General features: G+C 41.4%; 1 protein-coding gene across 7 annotated transcripts; it reads right to left on the bottom strand.

Annotated features, from left to right (window-relative positions):
• Positions 1–344: 344 nt before the first annotated feature.
• On the bottom strand, positions 345–14,945 carry jam2a (junctional adhesion molecule 2a). 7 transcript variants are annotated; one of them, XM_038281937.1, is made up of 11 exons: positions 14,577–14,944; positions 10,283–10,348; positions 10,041–10,160; positions 9,336–9,485; positions 9,058–9,245; positions 6,677–6,779; positions 6,501–6,608; positions 6,364–6,379; positions 3,834–3,905; positions 1,218–1,251; positions 946–1,118 (listed from the first exon to the last, which is right to left on the bottom strand). In XM_038281937.1, the coding sequence occupies exons 1-11, from the start codon at positions 14,623–14,625 to the stop codon at positions 1,080–1,082; spliced, it is 945 nt and encodes a 314-aa protein (XP_038137865.1). In that variant the 5' UTR covers positions 14,626–14,944; the 3' UTR covers positions 946–1,079. The 7 variants fall into 7 exon arrangements, with proteins under 7 accessions (XP_038137703.1, XP_038137781.1, XP_038137865.1 ...); XM_038282005.1 differs by having other exon boundaries at positions 6,364–6,376; XM_038281775.1 differs by lacking the exon at positions 3,834–3,905 and having other exon boundaries at positions 345–1,118; positions 1,218–1,316; positions 14,577–14,945.
• Between the last annotated feature and the right edge of the window lie 3,106 nt (positions 14,946–18,051).

The following is an 18,051-nucleotide window of genomic DNA, read 5'->3' as shown; positions in this document are numbered from 1 at the left end:
TAGAAATTGGCTGTCACTCTGAATTAGTCTTGAGAGTGCCACATTATGACAAGGTCAGAGATGCATTTAAGTCTCTCCAGGATGACTGTTTGAAGCTTAAAATAGCTGCGGAAATGCTGTTTTTTATTTGACCCAGTGCTTACATTTTTAGTATTGTGCAGCCATGCTTTGAGACTGATATGTGGAAGCTGAATCCAGAAGTACGAGCAGGTCCAGGACGTATTTAACCAAAGCGATCCCTGCGAGTAGAATCTCGTAAAAGATGAAGTTGTAGTTGTGCTTTCTGAGCAGCCGCTCTTTATATTTTACTTCGCTTCCTGAAGAAAAAGTGATCTTGTCAGAAATATTTAATAGAAAAAAACTTTATTGATCCACCATTCAAATAAAACTCTCAAGTCATCCACTTGCATTCAATAAACAGTGGCACAAGAATATATAAAGACAGAAAAGTAAGGCAAGTCTGTTTACAAAACAGTGTGATCCCGAGATAGATATGACAGTCAAATTAAAAAGGCACAAGGTATACTGTAGATAGATGTTTACATTTATAAAAGAAGACCATGCAGGCACATCAGGATGGAACGGGGTTGGATTCAAGTTCAATGAGTTGGATTCTTCCTCCTGTTATTACTGGGCAGGGCGGGGGGGTTGACTGTTAGGGCCTGAGACGGAAGACAGAATATAGACTTGGAGGTAAGCTGTAAGTCTGAGCAGTCGGGGAACAACTGAAAAGATTCAGTATGGCTTCAGAAGATTCCCCTTAGATTCAGTTTAAACAAAACAAAAGTCACTTGAATTCAACCTCAGTCTTTGGTTACAAAAAATCACTTTCAAGCTCTAACCAGTAGGGGGCAGCAGAGTAACAAAAGGCTGCATTTAGTCCCATAAGAGCAATGGATGTTGATGGGTAAAAGATAATACTTTACCAAAGAAAAGAACAAAAAAAAAAGGGATTTTTCTGGAAGATTAAAAGGTTGATTGGACTCAAAAAGCAGGGAAAGATCCGAATCTGTAGTTGGCACCTCATGTGGGAGGAGGAGGAGGGGGAGGTTACTGTCCGTTGAAGGAGAGGCGGCTCCTCAGAGCATGAATGATTGTGTGTGTTTGAAATCCTGGGGCTGAAAGGGATAGAAAAATCAAATAATTTATATAGCGTGGGCGACAGAATCGGAAGGAATCTATGCAGGAGAGAAGCAGGGGGGGAGGAAGACACTTACTTCTTGGGGTGGGGGGGTGTAGTTGACGTTGGATCTGAAACACAAAGCCAATAAGCACACCAGATCAGACAGCTGCGTTCTGACTCATGTCCCGCTCCGCTTATACATCATATATGGAAGTGGGAGAAAAGGCAACTCTGAGTCAAAGCTTTAATGATGAGGCAGGATGAACCATTGTAACGTGCAGCAGTTTGACATTTCCGCTCTGCCCACTTCCATTTGTTACCTTTAAATCAAACCATCCTTTCAGTTCTTTAACTTTAGTTTTTGCAGCTACAAAAAAAAAAAAAAAAAAGGATTTTACCTTCCAAAATGATTCAGGTACTAAATGACCTAAATGTCCTGCTCACTTTGGCGGTTCTTGGATTATTTTAAGTCCCGCACTTATACATGAACCTAAATGTATAGAGGACGACCTTTTATTTCCGGGTGGATCATCTAAATAAGTGGTCCTACTAACGGTCAATCATTCTGGTGATATGTTTACATAAGGCCATCCTACGTGCTCGTCCCCTTACTGGTGGTGAGTCTGACTTAGTGGAAAAATTGCAAATCTTCTTTTGGAAAGTAAGCTTGTATGAGCGATGCAAACAGCAACTTTTAAACAGAGCATGCACGAGGAGAAATGCATGCTCTTGCACATGTTTAAAAGGGGTTCCCTCTCAGTAGGGGGTACAGGGTTGTGCATGTGTATCTTTTTTAAGTGGAGAGCAGAAATCCTCCATTATACCTTTAAATGCATGCATGGCAACACAGGGATGTCTGCAAATGGATAATAAAAATCTAATTACAGCTGGTGAGAGTGTGACGCTTTGGGCAGGTGCCCATTAGCCTCGTGAGACCATCCTGATCTCGCGAGCTTTCAAGATTTCACTCGCTAATCAGTCTGAAGATTCTCCGTTGAAGACAATTTGGAGCCGTTCACCAAACGAACGTCCAATCAGTGTTGGATTTGAGGCGGGTTGAGGTGTGACGCAACGAGAAGCGCGACAGTTCAATCTAAAGAACATGGCGGCTTCAGTCGATGAAACTAGCGTTAGCGTATCAGGCAAGTTTTATCGGAATTACAGAGTATTTCTTCACTGAAAGAAGAGCAAAACACTGCTCTGGAGGCTTTTCCCAGAGGAAAAGATGTTTTTGCTCTTATCCCGACTGGTTTCGGCAAGAGTTTGATCTATCAATTGGCTCCTCTTCGTCGTCACTCTGTTAGTACATCATATGCTTCGTTGATCTGATTGGTTTATTTGGCCCGTCTATCAGCAACATAGGCCAATCAGCTAACCAGTATTTTCACCCCTTCCCAAAATTACTTCAACGGAAGGTTTCCAGATGGATATGCGGAGCAAATCCATCTGGCAGAGTCAGGTTAGGTGCCCATAACAAAACCACTGCTACCTGGACCCGTCTAATTGACATGCATTTATAGAAAAGCCTTTAATCGTTTTCTTTCTTTATATAAAACCTAAAAAAAAAAATTCAATACACCAAGTCAAATACTATTGCTCTGAGTTTTTGAATTTGCCATAACAGTTAAAGGAGCCAAAAGCCTTGATTACAAACAAGTAAAAATATCTAATTACAGGAGCTTTTGTTGCAATAATGAAATAGTGATTACAAAAAAAAGGCTACGGGAGAGAATAATCCAGATTATGAGACACTAAATTATCCATGTGGTAATTTGTGGCTGATTGATATGCTAAGTATATTGCAGACAAAAATAGTTCAAGTTGGAGATGTAAAGTTGGTTAAAAAAAATTGAGCTGGTAAACCGTGAAAATGAATCGGTTCATTTTAAATCAGTTGGACAGATTATTTACATGAAAAGTAGTTTGTTTTTCCTGCATTTGTACAACCTCATTGAAACACTGAAAATTTGGCTACATTAGTATTCATAGCTTTAAAGTGAGTCTTTTGAGGGCTGCTTTCTGTCCTCACTTTTATTAATTTTTTTTGGAACGGCGTCCATTTTTCTTCCTGTTCTAGTTATGAAGACTGTCTATTAAGGAAAACCACCAGGAGAAACATCCTCTGCCTCAGGTAAGATACTGACTACTCACAGCTACAACACAAAAAATGTCCATTTATAATTTGGTTTATAGAAAAAAGTGACTGAAACTTCTGCTTTGGTGTATTTTGACCATTTAAATTAAATACCTACATTTCTTATTAGATATATTAACATTTCTGCTATAATTAATATTACATGTCTGTGAATAATTCACCAAAGTCAAAGTTGAATTGATTGAATTATTCACATTCACTAATGTGATTGCTTAAATGTCTGCTTTTACTTTTTAACTGAAAGCTGATGAAGAAATAATGAGATTTTGATGTTTCACTCTTTCTTGCACGATTTTTTTAAATGTTTAAACCATTTCTGAGTGTTAAACATGAGCAACGGTGACAAACAAAGGACGCCAAGAGTAAAAGAAGTCATCTTAGCCGCACTTCTACAGATTGGTAATTAACACCTTATCTCGTTAATCCAAAACGAAACGATTTATTTCCCAGAGGGCCGTCTCTGGGCCGTGTTCAGACCGTTTCCTGGAGTCGGAGCTGGTTAATGAGATTTAACCTCTTTCTGGCTGTGAATTTGTCCCCATGTGTCACACTCACGTGTCCTCTGTTCTGTGCAGGGTTTGGCTGCTGATGTGGGCCGCACCGTGACACTGGGAGATCCAAAATGACCTGCGGGGTGGGGGGGTGGGTGTCAGGTTGGTGGCTTTAAGAAGAGCGAAGGCAGACTAGCATTGCACGCCATGCAGGAGTTTGAAACGACGGTTGTGATTATTCATGCAGGAAAACGGACCTGATGGATTAATCTGCCGGTTCTGTAAATTTAATTTACGTTCAGATTACAGCGTTGAAACGTCAAATTTTCACTCATAAGCTTTTTTCAACAGCATATAAATAAGAATTACCATTAATTTAGTTTATTGAAATCCATCTTATTACAGGTTTATTACGCACAGAAGGATGTATTTAGTTATTTCTAATGAGTTTGGCTTAAAGCTGATGAAAACCCAACATTTAATTCTTTAGAAAATCTTTTTGAATAAATGTCGGAATCCTTATTTCCAAAACAAACAAATTTCTTAATGTCCTGGATTATGTTTCAGTGGTTCTTTGAATAAATCTCTCCATCAGTTTTTTTTCCTTCCACTAAACTTTTCCTTTGTCTTGTGGACAGCTGCTTTGTTTTTTTTTAAACTATGAGGCACAGACATCAAAGTTAAACTGTAGGGTTGCGACTGATATTAACATATTAACAACCTATTTTTCACCATTAAATTAACTCGTATACTTTCAGAGCGTAAACTTCCCGTGGCTCCACATAATCAAAGGCAGGTAACCTATCTTGTAGTTAAGGGGGATACATTTCCTCCCTAAATGATGCCTTGCTTTAAGGCAGGTTCTGTTTGTACGCTGCACCCGGATTAGCCGCACCATTAAGACCACCTGCAGGTGTCTCTTAAGAAGAGAGACACTTGAACAAATTGGATCCAGCAGCCTCGGTTAATCTGAAGGCGGGGCTTAGGAGAGTATGCATGTTTCCAAAGCTGCAGCTAAATAAGAGATATTTGCACCAAATGTTTGCAGAACAAATTCAGTTTTTCTCCTCTCATCATCTCTACTGGTTTAATCACCTCTATAAAATGAAAACAATTTGACCTTTTTGTGGATATTTATTGACAAATATTATCTTGGTGGATTTAGTCGTGCAATATCTTCATGTTTCCTTTGCTTCTATAGTTGGCTAAAAAATAATGTTTTCTTAATCAAGTGGACACTAACAGGCAATGACATTGGATATCCGAGCTTTTCTGTGCAGACGGCTGCTGCCGGACAGAGCATAAAACTTTCATGCTTCCTCCGTGCTGCAGGTGATCCAAAGTGATGACTTTCCCTCCCTGCTAACAGTTTGTGCTTAAAAAGAACAGCCACAACTAACTAAATAGACACTAAAAGGTTATTTCTAATGCGACTCAGACATGATGTGTGAAATCATGCAGCCAATCCCATGCAGCACCCTGTTAATAAAACAAAGCATTTTAGTGTCTGACCTAAATGAGCCTTTATGCAGCTGAATGTTTGCAGGAAAGGTGTTTATTTTAACGCTGAAGCGAACATGGAAACATTTTAAAACATGAAGGTTTTCTTTCAGGTCGTTTATCTGACAGTTCAGTGGTTAAACCACTCTGCTCTGGTTCCGGGTTCAAATTGCATTTAAGCCTCTTGTTCAAGTGAAGGAAGTAAGAGAGACAGGATGGACTTAAACATTTATGAAGAAACAAACAAGGCTTGTAACTTTACCTCAATACTTTATTTTTTCATGCACTAATTGGAAGTTGGAGGACTTCCAATTAGTGCAGTGGTATATAGGAGCTGGGCTGGGAACCTGGAGGTTGTACCAGTAGATAACTCTACTGGAATGCTGCTGCCCTGATAGGCTAAACTAGGGCCTATATTCATATGTATTCTAGATATCTTCATATCTTGAAGAAACTCTAGATTAGTTGACATTTTCTGCAGGGTAGGATGAGGCAGAACAGAGAGGAAATAACTGGAGGAGCCAGGAGAAAAATTAAATCTGCTGTCCTGGCTCTCTCAGACATGCCTGGAAGAAAACAGGTCCATTAGGAATATTTTTCAAAACTATAGCAGAAGCCCAATAAATGGAGACTGCTCCAGTTAAATCAGACTTTAAACCAAAGCTCCACCTTGTCTGACTGCAGTGGGGTGACCGGCCAGCCATCGGATGACAGAAAGCCGAGTTTTCAGGCTCACCGATGGTGCGTCACTATATGCCAGACCACACTCTCATCCTTCGCTATCTCCATAATCCATCCAATCAAGTTAATTGCCCACAGAAGTTTCTCCTGCCAATAAGATCCTCCTTGCTGATTAACAGCAAGTAATTATTCCATATTTATGCAGCTCGGATGGTTAGATTGATTTTCCCAGCTACATTTTAAGGTCAGTTCAACAGAACTGGGGGAAAAAAAGCTGTTTTTGGTTTATATCTGTTGGTAGCCGGACTCCTACAGCTGTCCTGACTCAGCCAAACAGTCGGGAGCGCGCAATGACAAACCAAAGCAATTACCGTTTCTTCACATCGATGTTAATGCAATCACAAAGCTCTTACCTCCCTCTGGGTCCTTCTGACGGACGAGGGGCAGCCGTGGAGAGAAAACAAGAGTCCACATCAGTTGTTTATTTTTTGTTTTTTTACAGAATACAAACCATTAGTCACGTCTGGGCGAGCGTGAGAAGAAAACCTACGCGTGAGTAAGCCGTTCCGATGCAGAAGCATCCCCCCGCAGCCGCACACCAAAAGAAGCAGGCAGACCACCACCACGGCTCCAACAATCATGGTGACGTTGACGTCCTCTAGGGAGAGGAAGGGTGAGCTTCGATCTGCTGGTTCCATCAGAGAGCCCTGAGAGGAGGACACTCACCTATCGTCATGTGCTTCCCTACACACATTTTGGGGGAGCCCACCCCGTTGGACGCCAAGCAGCTGTAGCGACCACTGTCCTCTTTGGCCAAGGATTTGAACTCCTGCAGAGAACAAGACAAAAGAAGAATCTGGAATTCCAGTTCCACTCTACTTTGCACACAAACACAGGCTAATCACTGAGAACCTCTTGGATTAAAGCATATTTATATAATAGAATGGCCTAGTCAAAGTAAAAGTTGAAATCAAGTAAGAATCTGTGGCTTGACTTTCCCAGATATTCCCTGAGAATATTGTCAAGAATCTTCAGATTCTAATTACCGTATTTTCTGGACTATAGCCGCCTACTTCATTCCCGCGCTTTGAACCATGCGGCTTACAAGAAGGTGCGGCTTTTCTCCCCCCTAACCGCCAGAGGGGGAAGTCAAAGTTGAAAATGAACGAATGATGGTCTTATTTTCTTCAAGATGGAGAAAAAAAGGCCAAAATTCACACATTTTGACATTTATTTGCCTCATTAAAGCTGCCGAACCACTGAAGGAATTGGGCTCAACTCCTTCAGAGCTGAAATAAATTAGTAACAAAACCCGATCCGTCCAGGAAGCATGATCAGTACCATCAGCTCAGACCAGATATACATCCAGGTTTCTATAAATAATGTAATTATGGTACTAAAATTACTTACTTCTATCCTTAACTCACTAAAGAATGCTAATATTCAGCTTTAAAAATGTTTTATGACTTTTCTGAGACAATTTAATGCTTTTTAGATTTTCTCCATTAAACAGCTTCTCTGACGTCATCATCGGAAACGCTCTGAGTAGTCCTGCAAAATATGATTAAACCATCTTTATCTGCATTTTAGTGGTTTCGTTCTTTAGCTTACGCACTATATACCATAATCCTAACATGAAAGGAAAACATAAAACTTAAAAAGACTAGATTTATGTTGAAAAGCTGAAAAAGTTAGCTCCCGGAAGTAGCATAGGATCTAGTTAGATCGGGAACAGATGAGTGATAAAAACAGGATTTTAAGACATTTATTTTCTCACAAAAATACATTATTAACCTTTAACACATTGTTGTTTAGTACGCTTACTATTTTTGGTGAGGGAAAAACATAATTTATGTCTTTTTTACAAAATAAAATCGAGGGCGTCCCAGGTGTATATCTGGGTGTGCATGCGCAAATGATCTGATGGCACGGATCGTGCGTCCGGTACAAATTAGTTAGTGACAGGGGGACAATTTAAATTAGCACAAGAACATGCTAGCAGCAGGCATGACGGAAAACAAATGTCCCGAATTCGCACATTTTGACATTTATTTGCCGCATTAAAGCTGCCGAACCAATGAAGAAACTGGGCTCAACTCCTGCAGAGCTGAAATAGCTTAAAACTCTGTCTTTCGGTAGGAGCTCATGCTGATGCGAACCAACAAGCTAATTGGTAGCTAACATTCTTCTTCCTCCCTACTCCAGGAGCTATATGTAGAGCTGGTGGAAGACAGTTCAGTAGATATCAGCGGCTTATAGCGCGGTGCGGCTAAACTTGCACTGAAAGGAAGATTGTCGCGAGAGTTTTCAGCCTCACAACAAATCCGTCTTTAAAGACTCCTGCTAATACATCTATTTCCGAACAACCAGTGAGTTGTACCAATGATATGTCAGCAGTGTTTTTTGAGACGGGACGTGTAGGAATGACCACAATCAGAAGGATACTGCTGGGGAATAACAACGCTACGCTGGAGGATTGACCCGTCAATACTGCAATTGACTCGGTTTTAGCTAAAAAAGTGACAACTTCTCATTCAAAAAAGGAGCAAGATTGGAAAGTAGATGGGAAAGATCTATGTACTTTTCTTCTGACAGGATTTGGAAAAAGTTTAGATTTATCAGCGTACTCCGCTAGTTGTAAAAACACTCAGGAAGCTGCAAACGAATCCTATTCTGATGCTAAGATTGGCTGAAAGCGTATTACGGCAAGGCGGGAACTAGCTGGCCTGTCACCAGATCACTTCGAAGTAGGGTACTAAACGTCCTTCCTTTTCATAGACAGACTGAACGGCAGCCTTTCCAGACTGATAACGTAGAACTCAACTCAGTTCTACACATATCAATCTGGCTACTGCCAGGTTGCGGTGCTGCTTATATATATCTACATTTCCAGTTTTTTCATAAAATTAGTGGGCACGGCTAATAGTGAGATGCACTTTATAGTTTGGAAAATATGGTAATCAAAACCTTCAAATAATCCGTTGAACATATTAAAAGAAAAGGGAAAAAGTGTGAATATTTCTGCAAGTCGCCGTCTCTAACCTCCTACTAATGAGATGCAGCTTGAAGGAGACGGTGATAAACGCTCCAGCTGCGTGCTGTCTCACCAGTATTCCCGTGTGGGAGTTGATTAGATAGGTCGCGTTGGCGTGACGGGGTGGGCTGATTGGCTTGTTGTCCTTGAACCATGAGTATGTAGCAGGTGGGACGCTCTGCTGGTCCCGGCAGCGCAGCTGCACCGCTGATCCTGTCACAGCCGAGGCGGGGACTTCACATGACGGGGTTTGTGGGGGAACTGAGTGACAAGGTGAAGGGGGGGATAAAGTGAGTCAAAACTTCTCGTTTCTCCCCCCTGATCCTTCAGGATTCGTCCGTCCAGCTCTACCTAAGACGTTAAGCGTGACGTTGGTCTCGCCCAGGGTGACGGGGTCAAGGGAAGCGCTGATTTCGCATCGGTACTCTCCGGCGTCCTCCTGGGTCACCTTGTGCAGCGTCACTGTCGCTCCGTTGATGGTTGCTCTGCCTTCAAAGGGACCTGGGAGGAAGGGGAAACGTCTCATCAAAGCTCTGCAGCAGAAACAACTAACAGGAATATTTTTATTTGATCGTCTCCAAGATTTGCTAGACTGAAAAGGAGCTGAAAGGAGAGCAGGGATGTAATGACTGTAGCTCTGGATGTTTGCTTTTAAATAAAGAGCTTAGACGTTTATGATAGCTTCAGAATTGATAACAGGCTACAAAACAATCTGGAAAGATTCAGAAATCAACATCAGGACAACTTGTTAATATCAGTTTCTATCTTTGGCCAATAGATTGTTAGAAGCAGGAACTGATTAGATAACAGACATCAGTCTTTCTAAGAACAGCGAGACATTGTTATACACCAGCAGCTGGAGGAGGCGGCAGAAGGTCAAAGACGTGTCAAATCACTGACATCTTTAGCAGGGGGAAAGCTTTTGTGTTCATTACTTATTCAGCCTCAGAGATGAGACGCTTTTATGCTTCAACACTCATTCATCCTTCAGGTGCATCTTAACGAATCAGAAGATGAAAACTTGTAAATCAGTCCGTCTGCTTCTGCAGCTCCCACCTTTGAAGCGTCCCTCGAAGTAAACGAAGGAGACCTCTTGAGTCTCTTTCGTCTTCTTTTTCCACTCGATGCGCGGGTTCTGGTCCACCTCGGTGTGGAACTGGCATGACAGCACTGCATCTGAAAGGTAGGAGAGAGGGGGTCCTCTTAGGCGGCATTTTAACGGCCTGATCTATTTATAGCCGCATCGTTTCACCGTCAGAGAGGGCCGGACAGAAGTGTTTGCTTCCTTTTGTTCTCACCTGAGAACTCCTCCACCTCCACCATATGTCTGGCGGTCTTCACGGTCACGGGAACAGACGGGGAACCTGGAGGAAGATCAGACACTGTGGGTGGGTAAATCATAAAAATTACCGTAAAATACCCCCCCCACCCGTCCATTAGGAGAGAAGGCGAATTAAAATGCCACGCATGCTCCCAGGCTGCAAGAGGAGAATACTTAACAGCCATCTTTGGGCTCTGATGTATGAGGTAAACACGGCAGGCGTCCATCTCCAGGAGGTCAGCAGTAAACACAGGATTACTTCGTCCTTTCACTTAATCCCGCAGCTTTAAGGAGGAGCTCACCCCGCGTTCGTCTGAACGCAAGTTGGGTCAAAGTTGGCAATAGTTTCACCCAACGACTGCTTGGGATTACCTATATATTGGGGCACGTTCTGCCTTCTGTGTCATTGATACCTCGCAACTAAACAAGATGAGTACCTGCTTTTATTTTTTTTTTATGTGCAAAAGCAAAACTAATTCAAAATGCACAGGAAAAAAACAAAAAAACACCATCAAAGGAAAAGCTTAAAATACCCTGATTCTGTTTTGTTTCCTACTTTAAGCCATTTTCAAATGGCATTTTAATTTATTAAAGGAAAAAGCCACCCAAACCTTCAGGCTCTATGTGAAAAAGGAGCTTTAGCCAGTGTTCTGGGTTCTTTAATGACCTCTTGGATGAATCTCCACAGTAAATTCGGTCAGGTTTTCACTGCTAGAAATGATTGGTCCTCCTTTTTCCACCATTTCTGGACATTTGTGTTTTTAAACTGTGGTTTAATGAAGCCCCAAAGCCTAAGAAACAGCTTTATAATCTTTTCCGCACTGATGAAAGGCGGAAGCTTTGACCAATCAGGGGGTTTTCCTCCAAGGGTATTTTAATGGCCTGATCCGTTTGTAGCCTCGTGGTTTACAAATGGAGACAGTTTCCCATCTGTTCCTGAATTTATTTACACCAGGGGGATTCAAGTTGTGTAAGCCTACTTCATGTTGTCAGAAAGGTACTATTTAGTTAAATTTCTTCTTATCAAAAGAAAACAAAAATCGAATTTTGCTTTTTTTTTGTCAGATCAAATTAAATATTTTAGATCAACAAGTCTGAGATGATTAATCTAATGTCATGCTCAACTCGATGGGAAATCCAGTCCTGAGAAGATTGGAAAGGGTTTTAAATGTTTTCCGAATGCGAGTAGAGAGGTGATCCTACTGGCCGGCCATTGCTGAAGCAGATTGGATCTCAGGCACAAGGCAGGAAGTTTAAACGATGTCTGCATAGAGAGACGAAAGCTTGGCAAGTTCATTTACCCGTGTGAGTAAGCAGGGTTTTTTTCCCCCCTAAGCATTGTTCTTTCAAATGACAAATCTAAATATAAAAATAAGCACACAGTCGTTATTCAGTTGTCCAGTTTCCTGTAAGTCGGTGACTTCCTGAGCTGGCTCCATTGTTGTGATATTTTACGCTGCAGTCACAGAGGGGCCTGCCCCTTGCAAACGGAGAAAGCAGGGAAAGCTGAGACAAACAGTAGGAAGACGAATAAAACAGCAGGACAGCTGCACAGAATGTCATAATCCCAGTATGATTAGACAGTACAACCCAATCGAAACCGGTATCTGATAGTTGCCACTCTGGAAACGCCTTTCCTAAATCTAGAGCAGCTCTCCTCAGCTTCACTCCTAATTTTGCCTCAAATAAGTGTATCCTTCCCTCTGGACGGTCTCTGTTCCCTTCAGTAGGACATGCTTTAACTTGAGGCGGCTTAACAGGATTATGGTAACTTTGGCCCGCGTACCTCGACACCCTCAGGGAAGCACGCGCTCACCAAAAGGAAAGGGCGAAACGAGCAGGAAAGATGCAATCAGATTAAAAGGGGACAAGAATGAACGATCAAGGAGAGATGAGCGTCCCTAAGAATAGAATACAAATGGAGCGAAGGAGAGCGAGTCACACTGAGTGGAGCTAGGCGGAGATGGGGGGGGCAGGGGACTTAAGACCTGCAGGAGCATGAATAAAAGAGCGAGTGGGACTGAAGGCGAAGGAGATGGTGTCTGACAGCAGGGACCAGAACCGGGAGAAACTCTCGCATAGTGCGGGTGAAGGCCTAGTGTCTGGAAAATAAAGGTACGGAAACAAAGCAGGGGTGACAACATGCCTGTAGACACTTTTAAAAAAACGACCAACAGGCTCTGCATGTGAGGTCCCCCCCCCGACGTGTTCCACTGCTATGAAAACTGACAGCTTTTACGACCTCAATTAACCATGAAGGCGTTGAGGCATACGATAAAGCCATGGTGGACATACTGTAGTATAATACCCATGAGGGCAACCCAAGCAGCCCGATCGCATTGATGGATGGATGGAAGGCAAGCCGTTAGAGAACAGAATAAGGAATCATGATTTTTCTGGACTGCAGAGAGAACCCTGTCAGTTGCTCTTGGTCAGTGAACTCAACATGAAGCAATTGCCGGACAGATCAAATCTGACTATATTTAGCCGATTTAAATGTCGGTAGAAAACTAACCCCAATCAGCAGCTTCCTGTCAGGGTTGGACCGACGTTCGCATCCAGAAACAACCCAACCCCGGACAAAACACGCCCTGGAGACCAGCTAAGGCGTACTAGCTGGAACAAACTGATTATTCCACTAAGAATGAGTCACAAAGTTTTTTAGATGGATCCTGATAAGTAATTCATATGCATCTCAGCAGGAGGTCCCTGTTGGTTTACAAATATAGCATCAAACAGGGGGGGCTCTGTGGTAATTAAAATGCTCCTGCACTCTAACATGAACCAAACACATCGACGGCTTAGGAGCTCAAAGGGACATCGGCGTCTTGGCAGAAAATAGGACGGACACGCTGCGGCTGGGCTCCGATTACGAGGTCCGTACGGGGTGTTACAGAGGTCAGGAGTGTGGCGCAGTAATAATTAAGGCACTTATTCAAATGAACAGGGAACAGATGAGAGGGGAAGGGAGACGGACCCATAGGAAGTGCCCCGTCTGCCTGTGCGATGGAGATAAAGTGGATGGCACACGTTTTAAGGCTGCAGAGGAAAAACAGGACATGAACTCTGGGCATGCATGGGTGTCTGTGTGTTTTCCTTGTGAACAAAGCCCGACTGTGTGAGCTCAATGCAAGAGAAACAGCTGTCTCAGTCAGGAACACCATGTGGGAGGGAGACGGGTTGATATTTGGGATGGTGAGTCTCCTACAGACACGCCCAAGTGTTTCCCTTCACTTTTGGCCAAGTGGTACATTTCAGAAACTCTGGAGGCCTGACAGGTAGCCAAATGTCACCCACAGAGAGCAATGTGTGCATCACTCGCTCACACTGTCTCATCGCATCCATCAAAGCTTTTTTCCTCTCCCACGAACGTCACCCGGGTTCCCAAACAGGATAATCAAGAGAGCTCCTGAAAACCTCCCATTGTTTCACATTTTATCTCCTCTTGTTTTTGTCCCGACCTTCCGCATTCATGAAAGTGAGGAAAGCGTGTAGTTCGAAGCAGCAAACATCTTTCTTCTTTGCCGGGATGTGAGTGCATCTTCACTTTTAGGATTGATAAAATTATGAGTAAATTGCCCTGCGACGGACTGGCGACCCGTCCAGGGTGTACTCTGCGTCTCGCCCGTAGACAGCCGGAGATAGGCACCAGCAGCCCTTGTGACCCCGCTTGGGATATCAGAAGTTCCTTAACATCCAGGCGGACAGACTTTGAAGAACAGGAGTCAGATTTTAATTGGAAGAGGTTCAACCTGGCTTATTTTTGGACTCGGACTCCCTTGTGGAAGATGCTGCTGATAATGAGGCTGTAGCAGAGCTTAAACATCTTCAAACATGATTTTTCCCCCCACCTATCCGGTTGGCTTCCATGCATATTTTCCACTTGTAAAATGCATGAGCTGAAAGCCTGGGCTTAGTCTACTGTAGGTCACCTGGTGCTGCCTGGATGGAGTTAATGTTAATGTAACAGTACAAATGATTATGAATAAAATTGCCAACACTGAGCAAAGAAAATGGAAGGAAATACATTAGAAAGCTAAAATAAATGCAACATTCACATTTTAAAACAGCAAAACAAAGATAAATCCTAACTATATGTAAGGGAGTGAGTGTTTTCCTAGAAAAGTCCATCCAGCAGCTTTAAATATAGGATCTTAACCCCAAAGCGTTAAACTAATTGCCTAAGTGTTTATCTTAATCCATCCAATGAAACCATCCTGGCTGGGTCCTAAAGTGATTCCTCTGATTAAAATCTTTCCGTTTCTACTTACATTGCATCAGTAAAATAACAATAGGGAGATACAGGGACGTCCCCTCCATTGTCGTCCACAACTCCGGCTGAGTCTCGTCTTCCCTGGACGGAGCGGGGACGCAGATCCTCGGCGCTCTTCTCACACTTGTTCACAACTCTCCGATGGTTCATCCAGCATCCAGGGAAGAAACTACCGTCCAGACCGGGGGGAGGAGGGGGGGAGAGAGGGAGAGAGAGAGAGAGAGCGGCCGGAGCAGCTGCTACAGCTGGAGGAGCGGCGCGCAGCGAGCGGCCGGTGGAGACGTCGGAGAGGGAATGGCGAAGATCGGACACTGTGGGGGCGAATGAGTCTCCAGTTTGCTTTTTTTTTTTCTCTCCTTCTCGTGCCGTGCCGTTTCAGCGCTGATTGAGGTGGAGATGAGGGAGGGAGGAGGGAGGGAGGGAGGCGGGGAGAGTGGTGCGCCTAGAGCGCAGCGCCGCGTCCAAAGGCGCGCACTGCACCGGCCTCACAACCAGAGATTCACCCTCACCTCACTCCATGCTTAAGCTTTAATGTTAGATTTAAAAAAGCCTATTTACAGTTTTACGGAACAGGATAAGGGCCAATGAAAAAATAAAAAAGTTAACTCATTTTTAAATATTATTTCAGTTTAATATGGGAAAAAGGTCAGAATCCGGACTTTGAATCTCAGAATCCTGACTTTAAATCTCAGAATCCTGACTTTAAATCTCAGAATTCTGCCTCTAATCTCAGATTTCCGACTTTAAATTTCAGAATTCTGACTCTAATCTCAGAATCCTGACTTTAAATCTCAGAATTCTGACTCTTATCTCAGATTTCCGACTTTAAATCTCAGATTTCTGACTCTAAATCTCAGAATTCTGAGACTAACAAACATGTTAGCATTAAGCCGTAGCCATGTCTATTTTAGAGTCTATCTAGCTCTCTTGTTTTAATCACCTTTTGCTCTTCTAATAATGAAATGGCATCACCAGGGACCCCTCGGGCATGTAAAAAGTTGCCTAATTTCGTAATTTTCCACCAATGTGTTACTGGCCCTCCCAAACAACTCACATCTTTGTCAGTGAAGCTGAATGCTCCCACATCTCTTCCTTCATGGTGCCCATCTACATTAAGATCCAAAATTCTGAGATTAAAGTCAGAATTCTGAGATTAAAGCCGGATTTCTGACGTTTTCCTCATACTATACTGAAATAAAATTTAAAAATCAGTTAACTTTTTTTGTTTTTTCAGTGGCCCTAATCCTCTTCCGTACAATTTCCACAGCTTTTTATTTATTTTTTTTAGTTGGTAAAGATCCTTGAGAAACCAACAAAAACTCTAAGATTCAGTAATGCTTCGTAGTCCTGAGCCGGATGTTTTGTTTCCTTCCATGAGGGCACAGAAAGAAACAAATAAACAAGGCAAAAGTTCACTGTCTGATATATATCAGGTGAACCAAAGAGCAGCTCTGAAATCCTCAGATCTAGCAAAAGAAAAATATGATCCCATCTCAAGATAACAGAAGCTGAGAAATAACATACTAATAATAAAAATGTTCCAGTGGTTTCTTTTCCAGTGCATATTTATTCACCATAATTTATTGGTGTGTGTTATGTCTTTAGTGAAGGAGCACTGGCCCCTGTTAGCCCCCGTCTAGAAGCATCCATGACGTTCTACCGTGTTACAAATATAAACTTTTATTTATTTTATTGGGATTTAACAGAGTTAAAACACAACCACCTATTCTTGGTGCATGGAGATGGTAGCATCATGCTGTGGGAAAGTTTCTCCCACAGCATGTGAGAATATGTCATCAGGACTCTCCATGTAGTTTTGCTCATGTAGTGAGCAGTAAAATGACACATAACCATCTCAGTCTAAATCTGAGAATTGGTATCATGCCGTAACATTTAGGATAAGTAGAAAAAAATGCATAAACATAATTGGTGGATAGCTGTGATTCATAGCTACAGCCTAATTATGTCATATTACAATGTCATTATAATAGATAAGTATTAAATTAACATTGTTTTGGACCACAACTATTTAAATCACAAAATATATCTAAGTTGATCAACTAGAGGTTGATCAAAAGAGGGGAGGTCACTTTGTTTCCACCTTTGGGCAATGATAATACACCACAAGAATGCAAGATTAAAAAAAGAAGCCAAATGTACTTGTTTGGAGCAGCATAAAGGAGCAGAAATGGAGATGGAAGCAGATGAGAAGAAGAGAGAGCGATGTGACCCAGCAGAGAGAGACTGAGCATCAGTGTTGCAGAAAATGTTTAGATAAGAGAGAAATTTTGTGTTGATCTAAGTTTCCATAAAGATATTTTTTGTAGTTTATAATGTAGCATTAATGAAATATTGCTTTCCCCAAAAATGGATGTTTTATCATTGACATTTTATCACTTTATCATTTACACAAGAAGGACCATATAAACAACAATATCAGGTAGTTGTCCTGAAAATGACTGTTATTAAATGAGTGTTATATAACACTCTGTTACTCTATCTATATAACAAAAGCTTTAATGTTTTCATGTGATTTTCTATATGATGAGCCATTCATTAATATGTTAATAAGCTTTAAAACATAATGTCTATGTTTAAAAGATTAAGAAAACATTTTTCTGCGTAAATATTTGTACATTTTGTAAATGTATTACTTCATCAAATAGGATGATAGAACAGTTTTCTTAACCAGAAGTTACTTTTTTTAATCAAATCTTTTCTTTGGCTGTATTTATATTTTTTTTAAAGATATAGTGTAACGAATAATGGAAACAATCATGGCTACAAAAAGTTTTCTATTTTATATGTGCACTGATATCTAAGTAAAAACGAAAAATGGGTCAGCCACATATTCTCCCTTTTTTTGACATTTTGCTATCTTCTATATAACATATAATATACCAACTCTTAGAAACTTTTGTCGCTTTACATTACCTTAAAAAGTAATAACTCCTATTTAAACTGTAAAAAAAAACAAAAAAAAAACAACCTTTATTGAGCTAAAAAACTACTTTCAATTGCGTAGCCTCAAAAGAAAGTGTTAAATTTAGGTTAATAATTTAGGTCAGCTCAGAAAACTAAGGTAGTTGTTATCTTTAACTTCTTTAACTTAATCAAATGAATTACCAAAACTTTTTGCTTTAACGTGTTGGTTATTTCAAAACGTTAAAGTTCAGTTAACTTTGGTGTGAAATGTGGGAAAACCAACTTTCAGAGTTGGCTTCTGAGACTCAATGTTCTTTTAATGTTCAGTTTTAATAAAGTAAATTGATGCCAAAGAGATGCTGCCAATCAAAATGACATTGTGTGTTCTGTAGAATAAAATAAAGCATTTTTTTTATTCTAATTGTTATTTAATTTGACCCATCATTGAGTTACCAGTAATCAGGGATCTGAGCTGCCGTGGTGCCCAAATAAAAGGTTAAAATATAGAAGACACATTTCCCCACTAAAGGAACAATAAGTTCTAAATG

The sequence above is a fragment of the Cyprinodon tularosa genome, unplaced genomic scaffold (genome assembly GCF_016077235.1).
Source record: "Cyprinodon tularosa strain WSP-4 unplaced genomic scaffold, ASM1607723v1 ctg1, whole genome shotgun sequence".
Taxonomy (NCBI): Eukaryota; Metazoa; Chordata; class Actinopteri; order Cyprinodontiformes; family Cyprinodontidae; genus Cyprinodon; species Cyprinodon tularosa.
This window is presented reverse-complemented; position numbering and strand designations above follow the sequence as displayed.